Source organism: Haplochromis burtoni, unplaced genomic scaffold (assembly GCF_018398535.1).
Source record: "Haplochromis burtoni strain Fernald_Lab_line unplaced genomic scaffold, NCSU_Asbu1 Contig_143, whole genome shotgun sequence".
NCBI classification, from domain to species: domain Eukaryota; kingdom Metazoa; phylum Chordata; class Actinopteri; order Cichliformes; family Cichlidae; genus Haplochromis; species Haplochromis burtoni.
This window is the reverse complement of record NW_024582504.1, coordinates 758,506-772,079: the sequence shown is the minus strand read 5'-3', so window position 1 is coordinate 772,079 and position 13,574 is coordinate 758,506. Positions and strand designations below refer to the sequence as shown.

The window sequence follows — 13,574 nt, the reverse complement described above, 5'->3', positions numbered from 1 at the left end:
CAGTTCCACTGTCTTTGCCTTTTTGTCTCGAACACACACACACACACACTTCCTACTTGTTCTTGTCATTGGCTACACTGCTTGTTTGAAAGCACGTTTGGCGATTGCAGAGTGAGCAGGGCAGCTGATAACACTCAGGAGCAGGAGATACACTTGTCAGAATCCAGGATATTAACAAACAAACCTTGGGAGACTGAGCCCTATTGATTGTGTTTATTCCTCTGGCACCTTTTTGCCCGTCGCCTTCATCCGCTAGTCTGGACATTTAAGCTCTGTTCCAGATCTTGTGCTGGGACCTAAAATAAAGAAAAAGGCAAAGGCCCCCACAGTCCAACTGTTCTGGCTAGGATTCCTGCTCTGCTCCATGTGTTTCAGACTGAGGAAGCTTTTTTTCACCACACACATCTAATGACAGCAATCTTGCCAATATGGATGAGAGCCTATTCTGGGCCGCTTTGTTTATAGTTGGCACCAATATACGAGAACTCTGACCAACAGCTTGTTGGACTGAGGTATAAATTGTCCTCTCTTGACTTTTTGCATTTTGAGTAAGCTCGCAAAATGTATATTTTCATGATTTTAAGAAGGCATTTTTAAAAAAAGAGAGCCCACGGAGGACAAGACAGCTTTATTTTCTTCGGTCTTCATTTCACCCAAATAAATCTTAAAACATTTTCAAATCCTGTATGTCACAGTGTTACATATGGGTGTTAGCTTCCATAATGTTTACATTGATGTTTAGATTTCCATTTAACCCCCCCCCCCCCAATTGATCTTAGCAACTACTGTATACTTTCTTTAATACTTCTCACCTACGAGCTAATGTAGTAGCTCCACTCTTTTAATTGGAGCTTTGCCCCCACAGCATAGATCAATATTTCAAACGGAAATTATGTATGTTTTTCCCCCTCTCTCTCATTTATTTTTAATCACCTATTGAGCATTGGATCAGATCCAAAGCAGTGTGGTGATTGGTGGGTTTAATGTGCATTAGTTAGTCTGTGTATAATGTACAGTATAGTTAGCATGATATGTTGGAGAGCTATGTCATTCTTTTAGCAGGTAACAAAAAGCACAAGCAAGCTCTAACTTGCTGTGATGTTGCCTTTACTAGATCTTTATTCAGATTGAAGTGTATGTGAGTCGTGTGTATGTTAGTGAACTGTTGAATACAACTATCTTTCTTTATTGTACCCATAGTTTTTTTTAACCTCTTTGCAAGATTGCTTTTATTTAATAAAAATAGGCTTAATTGGATAATCGGGTGTTTTGAGAGTCAGAGATGCAGAATAAATGCAGCCAAGGAGAATCTTTTTTTTTTTTTTTAATTAACTCGTTTTTTAAATGAGTTTGAATCCCGCTGAAGGATGAGTTATTTGCACAGGAGAAATGAAAGTGAATGTCAAGAAGTTAGCTGTTGCATGAAAGAGTCTCTTTTGACCTTTAGGACCTTTTTATAACACAATATTAATGCTGACTTTTATACAGCCTTGATAGTTGTTTTCTTCCGTCTCAATTAGCAGCCCTGTGTTAAGGCTTATGTGTGAAACAGTGCTCTGGTAGACCTCAAATGCTAATTGCATTCTGACTTTTCTTTTTTCTGTGTGCTATTATATGTCATTTTGTCTTGACTATTTTTTATGCGAGCATTTGGCTTTGCTGTTTAAACTGATCCATCTTTTTCCTTTTGTCTTTTCTTGTTCCTCGCTTACAGGTGATTCATCGCAAGTTGGTAAGTCAACATCTTTCTTTGTTTTTGCCACATGTACGCTCACCTCGATTCCGCGACAGTCGATCGGTTGCAGACGACCTTTATTACACAGTGTAGTCGGCTGTATGTGAATGTTTATATCCATGCAAACCAACCGCTAATTATCCTTTTGAATTCTGCACTGCTAGTGTACGCTGAGCAATGAAACTGTTGAATAGAAACACATTCCTCTTCCTGCCTTTCACCCTCTCATTTATATTCTTTACACATCACACTTATTTGATTTTGTGTACTATATTACCTTCTATAGTTGTTTGCACTGTATATTGAATGGGGATTTCTAACAGTTTACTGTGAAAAGATCAAACTCTAAATTCCTGCTTTGGGAGTCTGATGAATTGCACCGCCTTGTAATGTAGATGCAAATTTTAAAGCTCCCATTGAGTGACTAGCCAGTTTGGGAACCCAGACATAATTCTGTTTGAATAATGTATGTTACTGCACTGGCTTTCTTATCATGATATAAAATTCAAGGAGTTGTTCCTTTTTTAGTTTCAACCTCATAAAATGATTCATGCAGGCGCTCAGAGTCTGATGTATGGATTTTAGTAAAAGATTCTTGTTACTTTGGTCATGAGCTTCCATTCATTTATTACCATAGTTTAGTGCTTTCCTTTTTATAATGGGCCATTAATGGCTGCCCTTCTCTTTGCTGCCCACTGCCCAAATCTTTAAAAAAAAATGTTTCCTTTCAAAGTGAAGCTCTGAGAGGAAATTTAGAGTTATGATCAAATTCTATTTGTTGTCTTGTTCTTTGCTTGGCCTGAGGTGCTCTGAGGGGTGTGCTGTGAAGCAGGATGAATGGGTTAGTGAGATATGCTGATTTGTTGCCAAGTCTCTTTTAAACTGATTGTTTTGAGCATGCAGAACAGATTAGAAAACTGCTTGGTGTGCATTGCATTTCTTTCATCGAAACACAGTGTCAGACTCCAATGCACTTCTTCAGCTGCATTCCGCTTACACCAGGTTTTATATCCTTCGTGTTTCTCCGCAACTTGTTACTCCTGACTGAAGAGTCAAATGACGCATTAAATATCCCCTTTTATGTGAGCATGCATGGCGCCTTAAGAAGAACGCGTGGGTTACATTGCCTCTGATAAGGGTTTTAGGTTCTGTCCAGGAAATGCCAAGAAAAGCTGTCTTCATTGAACTCATTTAGTTCTACAGCTCTCAATAGTGTCAAATAATTTATTTTAACATAGATCGACGCTTTGTCTATAAATATGTCTTTAAATATGCTGACATGTCACAGTACGCTAGATTTCTGTAAACACTTAATTTTAAATCAATGGGCGTAAAACAGATGAAGGATTGGGATAGGGGTACGACAGCAGCCGCGGTCAGACTAATGAGATGTATCAACACCTCGCTGAAACAGTTAGAAAATGAGATGTGTGAATTTAAAAACTCTAGCTCGCAGCACTTTGTAGCAGTAAACTATTGCTTTAGTGATGTGTCAGTGTTATCACTTCCCTCCTAATAATTAGCTTTGTCTCGCTGCAGTACCCACTATGCATTATGAACCTGCAATAGTAATCTACAGCACAGCAAAATGTGTAGCATGTAATGAGAAAAATAATGTGCAGTTATTCTCACATAGCGATGATACAGAGGTTTTTAACCCATTCTCTGGGGTGTATTTTCCCCTGTGAGTTCTGCACTGTGGTAATTGAAGCATGTCTCCTGATCCTCATGTGGTTAATGTGTGTGTGCGCGCGTGTGTGTGTGTGTGTGTCAAGGTTTGTCCAGTGTTTGGCCCAGAGATCTGATGCTGTCTGAATACTAATTCGAAATTTTGTCTGACTGCGGCAGCTTGGAAACTGGGTGGGGACTAGAGGTTTAGTTAGGGACAAGTTCATCCCAAGGGTTACTGTGCAGAGTGGAGAGCACATCAGGTCCTTACCACCCACTAAGAATCAAGATTCAAAGTGGGGGAAGAGATTAAAACTGATTCAAACTTAATCTGGAAAGCTGGTGCAATTTCAGTTTTGTCGTTATTTAAACCACTGGGCAAAGAACAACGCTATACTTTGTTTTGATTTGTGATATAAGCTATTTCTGCACCAGTCTGCAAAGTCAACATGGCTTTGGTCCTGTAGATATTGGAGGATTCACTAAAAGGTAGCTACTCATCAGCTCATCTGGTTCTGCAGACTCTGTTTCATGCAATATTTAATTAGTGAAAAGGTTGCACTGTAGCCCATATGCCCAACCTAAATCAGTCAGGCTTTCTTTAAACATAAGGTGTATATAAAATAATACTTAATTGATTACTTGATAGACACAGTCACACTGTCTTGAAGGGCAGTAACAACTTGTGATTGCAGCACTTCACATTGCAGCTTTCTAAAAGTCAGTCGATTGGTCCAAACGTACAGTGCTTGTTTTCTTCAAGTTTGTTTCAAACTTGATAAGCTGTCAAAATACTAGTGCGGTGTACAGATTTGCACATACGCTGACATCTTTCCCATGGGATTTTGTCAGAACTCATTAAGTACAGTTAAACCTATATAGGAAAGAACGTCTCATCTATCTCCACAGCCATTTGCCAGTGTTGAAATGTGTATTATTGCCACTAGTTATTGTTGTATTTTTGTACAGGGTCCAGTTTTTTGTTTTTGGTGTTTTGTTTTTCTTTTCCCTGTCAGGCTTATGAGGCAGGTTGTGGCAGAGATAATTGTTGTCCCTTAGATGTGGAGGCAGGGAGGCTGACTATAGGCAGAGATCCTTATCCTATTGCTGTATTTCATTCTGACTCAAAAAAAAAATGGCTTTGGCAGAAGCACAGACATCTTTCTGTGTACCTCTCTCTTTCTCGCTCTCTCTCTCAAGCCTTGTTCACCAGAGATCAGATGATTAGCATCTCTTCCCCTTTTTCTCTCTCCTCCCTTTGAATGCCAACCTCAGGCGAGTCAGAGCCAGCAAAAGCCTCTTCATGCTTGCCGATGCTGCAATGGGATTGGCCGACTCACCACACATGGTACAAAGAATGCTCGGTTAACCACACATCCACAGTTTGGAATAGAAAATGAGGGATTCAAGCTGGTGGATGGTGCCACTTAGAAAGTGGAATTTTTTGTTTGTTTGTTGGTTTTATACAACTAAAATGTTTTATACACAAGTTCATTGAAAACTTGTTAAGGCTTTGAGTTTTTATGTTTTTCCTAAAAACATAAAAACTCAAAGCTTTAACATTTGATTGTGCCAACAATCAAATGCATTCAGATGTAGCACCTTTAAAACTGAAAGTAATTTGTTGTGGAATAAATTGCATGGCAGCCTAAAACTGCGTTTCTGCCAATAACTAATATTCTGATGGACCTTTTGGATCCAGATATTCAAATGAAGCATTAATTCTATTTTGACAATGAAAAACCATCGTTGCATCAAAATAATGTTAGAGTCTGCACAAAACTAGGTACCTCCACCAAGGAAGTGCCTAATATATGTGGATATTCTAAAAATGACATCATGTTATTATGACCTTATGTACATTACAATAACAGGCTGTAAATGTCTAAATAGCTAACAATTTAAATTTATTGCTAAGATTAAAATACATTTAATGGAACAATAAAATAAAAAAATATATATAACTTTTTAACCAAACTTCACATTTTCAACGTAGCATAACTAGCATATTGATGTAAGTCTGGCCTGTACAGGCTCAGTCCTCATAATAAAAGCCACATTAACTGCACAATTTGTTAAGAATGCCCCTTGTGGTTTTAATCCACTGGGGCTTCAGTTTCTCAGATGATGGAAGCACTTGGGGATTTATGCTTTTGAACATTTGAACATTTTGTAAACCATTTACTTAGTTGATTCCTTGAAAGAAAGATGTGTATTTTGCACATTTCCATTACATTTGTTTTAAAAAGCATGGCAAACAGGACAAAAATAACATTCCATTATACCTGGAAATGTAACCAATACTTAAGGTATTCCCTGCCTCCTGATAAATAACACAGGATAGGAAGAGCACAACAAAATGGGCAATCCACAATAAAAACTCAAGCCTGTGGCCAAATTTACATACTAAAGGAGAATGGTAATGAGATAGCTACCTGAGATAATTACTACTCAAGGCGTCCGGCTCTTATACTTTACCACAGGGAACCAGTTTAACTCACTACAATTAAATGGGCACTCATTTGCTCCATTTGAGGCACCATTTATGCCATTTTATGCCCCACTGTGTCTTAATTGAGTGTTGACTTAAATATGAAAATTTTGGGCCAACAGAAGTTTAAGAATGCAGATTTGGATATCTAATGGATGGATATTCTTCTATTTAAGATTATTAGAAAAAAAAAGACAGTATTTTTTTTCTTCTTGATTTAATCACAATCACTTTCCAGTGGCGTTTTTATGGATGCACATTTGAACTAAGATTTACAGCTGTTTGTAAAACGGCTATTGACCTTATCAAAATTCTTCTTGTGTACTCCGCTCTTTAGCTCTCATCAAATACCTTTTTTTGTGTGATTCCTACTGAAGATTATTTTTGCTGGCTAATTTTGAGAAGGTTATTGTTTTTTAATACACCTGCCTAAGCTAAATTTTATCCTGCCACTGCATAATATCTAATGTGGGGTCTGGCAGGGACTGGGTTATAGAACTTAACTTTTCTGACATCCACATATTCAGGCCTTTATCAATAAGTAATCAGGACAAATAAGAGGTAGCATGTATATTTACTTTTACTGCAGTGTGGCCTAGAAATACTATTATTAACATCAATGACTTCTATAATATTCCTCTTCCTATTGGTGACTATATAACTGCTCTGCTGACATCCAGCCTTTCTTCGGAGGCTGGAGAGATCTCTGACATGGCAATCAGTCAAACTTACTGCCATTATATTTCATCTCTGTCCTGCCTCAAACAAATAAATTAAACTGTAATATCTTGACTGCTGAGAAATTGCCTTGGATTGTTATAAATGATGGCGGGTTGATAGTGTGTGATCGTTGAACTTGCTGTATTCTGCTTAACAGTGTGAGACTACATGTTAGAAATAAGAGATGCAGAGCTCTGCGAGATGCACATTGATGCCAGCATGTGAAGATTTATGATGTCCACTTCTATTAGCCTCAGAGTAATTGTTAAGACAGCAACGAACAGTCCATAGCTCTAATCCTCAAATCAAAGAGAAGTTGCACAGACCACCAGCCCTCAGATGTGATTTCCTTCACTCCAAAGCTTTTTTCATTTTTCCATCTTGTTGAAAGATCTCAGTATAGAGGCGACTTACTCCCTGTAATTTCTAATGAGCTAGGATTTGATCAGTATTCTTAAAAGACTTTTTTCATCAGTGGAAGCTTTACTGAAGCAAAGATAATGAATTTATGACAGATATTTTGATGTTTTTTGTTTTAATGTGAGGCTGAAGGTATGTTTAACTTTTAGTGAGGGCTAACGTGCAGCAGATTGTAAGAAAAAAAACAACTGCAGTGTCTTCGGTGCTTACAAGAGCAGGTAGAAGAAAATCCTAGAAAAACAAGGATACAGAGATGAAAGGTTCAAATAAAACAATGCATTTTAAGGAGAGGACGCTAGTCTGGAAGACTCTTGAATTTTTAGTGCATGCGGTGTGAAAACACATCCAATTTATACCCCCATCATTTGTGTCAAGTCCAGGTTGATCACACATCTATTCTGTTGATCCAACTCCATGTGTGTTTAAGCAACATCTAGCATTTGAGGAGGGGAAATAAGAGTAATTTGATTATATTATGGGAGCAGCAGGGGTGTTTGCTAAGTTTGGATCAGACCATTGCTGTGGATGAGCCTCTGCGCCCTGAAGCTCCACAGCTTAGAGGGTGTGTTCATTACCAGCCACAGCTTATTACAAACAGCTGGTGCTGGTTACTACCCCGGGGCCAATCGCATACATTATTACACACCATCACACATTCACATCCATGCACCTTTACTCATATGACTTTAATTTGGCAACAACACTTCCCCATTTTTTAAAACAAATGTTCCATTCTGTATAGTGTGTGGTATTATGAGTGAGCTCAGTCAGTGGTTTGTTGCTGCTCATTTTCCTTTCATCAGATTTTTCTGCTTTTGGTGATTTTTTATTTTATTTTATTGTATGTTATTTTTTAATACTGAAAGCAGTTTAATTGAAAGGGGGCTTTAAATCAAGGATCATGACATTTTTGCTAAGAGTAGTGAAGCTTTAAACCCTGAGTGGGTTTGAAGTGGAATAACAGATTTGATGATATCCATTCCCATAGTAAATAGAAGGAAATAAAATGAACTTTTCAACTTACCTTTTCTCATACTTGGACATGAATTTAATACCAAAAGTAATTTTACTATGAAGTACTCCATTTAGGGTTAAAAGGTTCGCTTCTTTCAGCGTATTTCCCCAAATCTCAGCCTTTAAATGTCAGTCCTGTTTTATTTTTCAGGCACACAAACAGGCAGACTTTCCTGTGTTTCCTCAAGGTCATGGCACTACAACTGTGGGTCTGAGGAAGCGATGACAGACAGAGTTGGTGGCTAACAGTCCACTCCTGCCAGCTGTAATCGACTGTGAGCGCAGTCATCTCTACACAGCAGTACTGCGTAGAGATCAGGTTTTCTGAGGAGGAGGAGAGGGGAACATGAAGCCTAATTTAACAAAAGCATGAGACAATCAACACACAAACACACAATAGCAATTCACATCAGTTTCATTCAATTTTACATGTATGTATATATATATATATAGATAGATAGATAGATAGATAGATAGATAGATAGATAGATAGATAGATAGATAGATAGATAGATATATGCTCGTCACAAAGTGACAATGTGTTCTACAAGCAACATTTGGTAAAAGCTGTAATCAGGATCAGTTCTTTAGAGTATAGTTTTAAATGTAAACTTATCATTTATCTTTTTTTTTTGTCCTGTCCCGTTTGGCTCTTTTGCCATCAGAATTATTGTCTAAAGGCGAAGAAAGATGCCCAACGGATTTACTTTACCAAATGACCATCCCAGCCTTGCCGTAATGGTCTATTTGATTCACCTTTTATTGTTTATTTTATTTTTTATTTTCACTTGCTAGATACGGGACAGACTTGAATGAGGAAAAGAAAAGACAAAGGAAGAGGGAAAGAAAAACAGCAGAGAAGAGGGACGGGGATAAAGGGCAAAAAACAAAAACCAACAAAATAAGCAGACAAAAAATACATATATCAATCACCTGGATCACCTGTTGAGAAAGAAAAAAGAAAACAAGCAGAAGAGAACAAGAGTAATAGAATAAACAATACTAAATATTAAACATTATTGTGCAGCACATAATAATAATAATGGATTGGATTTATATAGCGCTTTTCAAGGCACCCAAAGCGCTTTACAATACCACTATTCATTCACTCTCACATTCACACACTGGTGGAGGCAGCTACAGGTTGTAGCCACAGCTGCCCTGGGGCAGACTGACAGAAGCGAGGCTGCCATATCGCGCCATCGGCCCCTCTGGCCAACACCAGTAGGCTGTAGGGTAAAGTGTCTTGCCCAAGGACACAACGACCAGGACAGAGAGCCCATGGATCGAACCGGCGACCTTCCGGTTACAGATGCGATTCCCAACCCCCTGAGCCACGGTCGCCCACATAAGATCAACAGAACACAGTAGTTTGTGGGTGTGATCACCCGTGTGTACACCTGTGAGCATGGACGCGCTTGTTTTTTTTTTTTAAAGGTTCCTTCATGTAATGATCTGCTAGAGGGTGTGGGGGGGCCACAGCCCCGTCCTCCAGGGCATGAAGCAGGTATGGAGGAGATCAAAACTCCAGACATCCAGAGGCCCCCAGAACACAAGAGACCAAGGAAGACCAACAGAGGGGCAGCCGCGCCACTGTCCCAGAAAGAGCTGAGGAGAGTCCCAGATGAGGGCTCACTCAGCAGCCGCGGAGCAGAAGCCAGGGGGAGTTGCAGTGACGCGCCCGTGAGCTCCGCCGGCAGCCAGCCGTGCCTGAGTGACCGAGCCCCAGGCCGAGAGGCCGGGGGCACCCCACCTCCGAAGTGGCCCGAGCGAGCCCCAGGCTCCAGGCCCCGATAAGCGGCCGCCAAGGAGTGAGCCGGTGTGTACCTGGACGCCCATCCCCGGACACAAAGAACCACCAACGCACCGATGTCTGAGGGAGTCCGCCACTGGCAGGGGAAGTGGTGGTAGGGGGAGATAGGCCTCCAAACCTTGGAGGGCCTAAGATGTCCCCAGAGAGGTGGCGCCTGACACCCAACCTGACATATAGACACAGACATACAGGCACACACATATACAAACATCCATTCCCACCCTCATGCTCTCATATGCACTTACTCCACACTCAACCAACGTGGAGACAGACATAAAGAGACGCTGTACACACGATCACACTCCCCAAGCGTACTCTACAAACCGGGTCTAGGTACCCTTGCCCCTGGAGGGGGGAACTGCACCCAGACCCAGGTGGTGTTACCCTTTTCCCTGCGGTGGGGGGAGGCAGACCGCCCCGACTCCGCAGCAGCAGGGAGGCCCCACACTCCAGACCGCAGTCGGACGGCCAACTCCTCCTCCTAGCCCCCCCCGCTCCAGCAGGTCGCAGAGAATGGGGGTGAGAGAAGACTCCAAACCTCCCTCCACCCGCTCATTGTAGTGTTGATGCATGTGTGTTCTAAGGTGCACCCCTATACTCTGCAACCCGCCAGGGAAAGGGGGCCCAGAACAGCAGCGCTGCCCGGCTCCACAGAGCCCGGGACAGCCCACCCGACCCCACCACAGAGAAAACTGCACCCACCCCGTCATCCACTCATCTTCCAGACTACACAAGACAATAGACACCCAGGCTGAGATCTCCCCCTCCTGCAGAGTGAGTTTCTGAAGAGAGGAGAGCTCCTGCAAGATGTAACAACCTCCCCCACCAGTTGAAGAGCCCCCCAGGTGGCTCGATGCACCGGCCGACTTATCATTTATCAAATAGGTGAAACCTTCGTGTCAGTAAAACAGACTATGGTGGTAGTCTTTTGGCTTTAAGTAATCCTCATTTTATTTTCATTTAACTAACTGCAGCAAACCCCATGTGGTCTCGCTCTTACTCCTCATCGCTGTGTAGTTTCATATTGTTTCATATGTAAGTGTGGCATCAACACACCCCTTTCTCCCCCACTTGCCGTGTGACGTCTTCAGAGGCCCCACAGATCCCCATACACCCCAGCCACTGTGTATCTGTTAACGGTAACTGCTCTGAGGTTTTCAGGCTCCGGTCAGCAGCAAGCCACAGCCGACCTAATCGATAGGGAACCCAACAGGAGGAATGAGTCTCATGAATCAACCTGTCTGGATATAAACCAATACACATGCACACTTATAGCAGGGTACATGCAGTAGACACTGAGCTACACACATATATACACATGTGAAAGGCACGTATACTGTACACATGAAAGAAAAATTATTGTTCCTTATTAAAGTCTTAGTGGTCTACTTTTAATTGTTTAGAATAATTTCATTAGGTTAGTACTGTGCATTTAGTGCACTAAATAAAGCACCTCATTTTCTCCACTGCTTCAACAAAACCCTGAATTTCAATTAAGGTGAAGTCACATTGCTTTTGTTTTTCTTGTTTGTTTTTTGGGGGTTTTTTTGCTTTTCATGGCCTTGTCTAAGCATTTTTAGTGCAAACAAGCTTCTACATGAGTTCATGGTTAAAGACTGGAGTGGAATTCAGGATCATCCATGCATAAACATATATGTATGTTTCTGCCTTCATGTACATGCAGTTTTTACTGGGAATCCAAGTGTGACTGAGGCTGCAGTTTCTTAAAATCTTCTTATCTGTAAACACATCAAATTCTGTGTTTATCAAAGCACACCATTCACATCACCGATTCTCTGGTATAATCTGTAGAGTCAGTGCAGTCTGTCTTGCTGTAGTTTTATGGAGTACGCATATACACTTAAATTTTGGGATATTTGAGATGTTGCTTTTCGACTTTAATTAAGTCCATTTCAAACTGAGTTCATTTAAAAGTACTTGGCAACTAGCAATGTAGGTTGATGTGGGATGTCAGTACAGAGGACTTTCAGTGACTTCCAAGGAAATAAGTTGAACAGTTCACTTTGAAACTGTAGTAGAAAGTTTCCATTTTATGTACTGCACAACTCATCTCTATTACCCTGCATGATAAGACACAGAAGATTTTAAATATCTATATTCCACCATCTCAGCAGCCAGGTTTGTTATATTCCACCTCATAAAGCTACAGAAAAGAACTCCACAGCCACCGGTACAAGAGCCAGGAGTCTAGTTGGTGGTGGGACTGAGGCTGCTGCAGTGCTGCTCTGCAGTTTTATGATGGACTAGCTAGCATTGATAGCACCCTGGTCCCCGCTTGTGATCTCACACGGAGTGTGAATGTTTGCTGTGTGGATGTTTGGATGCGAGTGGATGGCAAAGGATTTCATCACATCTGCTCTTTTCTCTGCATTGACCTGTCTATATCTCTCTTGATGGCTGACAACAGGATGTTTTCCAGTGAAAGTTCATAAACCTGTGAAGGGGACAGGGCCACAACAGTGGCAAATTTGCTCATTCCTCAGTTGTTGCATTTTTCTACTCTAAAATAGACTTTAATTATGAGCAAGAAACCTGGAAATATGAGGTTGGTCGTTTCTTAATTTCTGCATCCATTTTTTTAAGTGAAGCTGAATAAAGTTTCTTACTGAAAAAGCTTCCTACCATATGTAGCAAGCTGTTTCAGTAAGAAATGTACAAACTGACAAGTGATGGTAGCTACTAAGATTATCTAAAACCTACATAAACAACTAGAATCTGTGGAGTCAATTAAAATTAAATAAAGTGTTGTTCAAACTTTTTAAAACTAGATGATGTATTTGTAAGCTCACTTTAGATTTAGATTACTTGCAAAATCACCCAAGTCTTATAGCAAATATAACACTGATACGAATTTTAGCAATGGCTTTGGAATTCATCTAGACTCTTTTAACCTCAGAAAATGGGGAAACTGATGAAACAGAGCCCAATTATTTTTGTTTCTTTTACGCATAACTACAAGGCTAACTTTAAACAATTATTAGAAAGAATCTGTGCTTAGTACTATATAGTAAAGTGTCCTGTAAACTGGTACTTGCAGGTGATAAATGGGGAGGCCGAGTAGACTCACAGTGGTATCAGTGCTACTAAGGCCTGCAAACTAGGAAGAACACAATATTTTCTCAGGGGTAAGACAAAGCCAGGCCATGAGGCTAACATTGATCTATCGTTGTACAGTCAGATTCATGCTGTAAGGGCCTCGGTAAACAATGTTAGAACAAGAGGGCCAGCACAGGTAGCTGCAAATGTGTATGTTCATGAAGACTGGTAGGAACTGTAATTTATGTCTCTGTCTATGCACTAAGTGTCCTCATACAGTTTGATAAGAATCACTCAGACAAAATTTCATATAGTTCATTGAGTGTAATATTACGTAAATACTGCTCTGCAGCCGAGATGATTGAGTTTTTACTAGAACTGTGTGTGTGTGTGCATGCGTGTGTGTGTGTGATTGATAGATGTGCTTGTAAAAAAAAAAAAAAAGAGACATGTGGCTGTGAAAACGACCAACCAATTAAATCCAATCTGCTCCAGAGGACAGATGACATCATAAACATGCATCATCCTGCCAGTGTGTACACAATACACATACACAGTGTAATATGTGTAATCTCCCTCCCTCTCTCTCTCTCTCTCTCTCTCTCACTCACTCACTCTCTCTCTCTATGGCGCAAACCATTGCAGTTACAATTTTT

At 40.6% G+C, this 13,574-nt stretch overlaps 1 protein-coding gene across 6 annotated transcripts in view; it reads left to right on the top strand.

Annotated features, from left to right (window-relative positions):
* nrxn2b (neurexin 2b) overlaps positions 1-13,574 on the top strand; it is a 687,884-nt gene that overhangs the window by 229,756 nt on the left and 444,554 nt on the right. For all 6 annotated transcript variants that reach the window (XM_014336560.2, XM_014336561.2, XM_014336563.2 and 3 more), the window contains one exon: positions 1,715-1,732. In XM_014336560.2, coding sequence (XP_014192046.1) covers positions 1,715-1,732 — 18 coding nt within the window. The remainder of the gene's footprint in view (positions 1-1,714; positions 1,733-13,574) is intronic.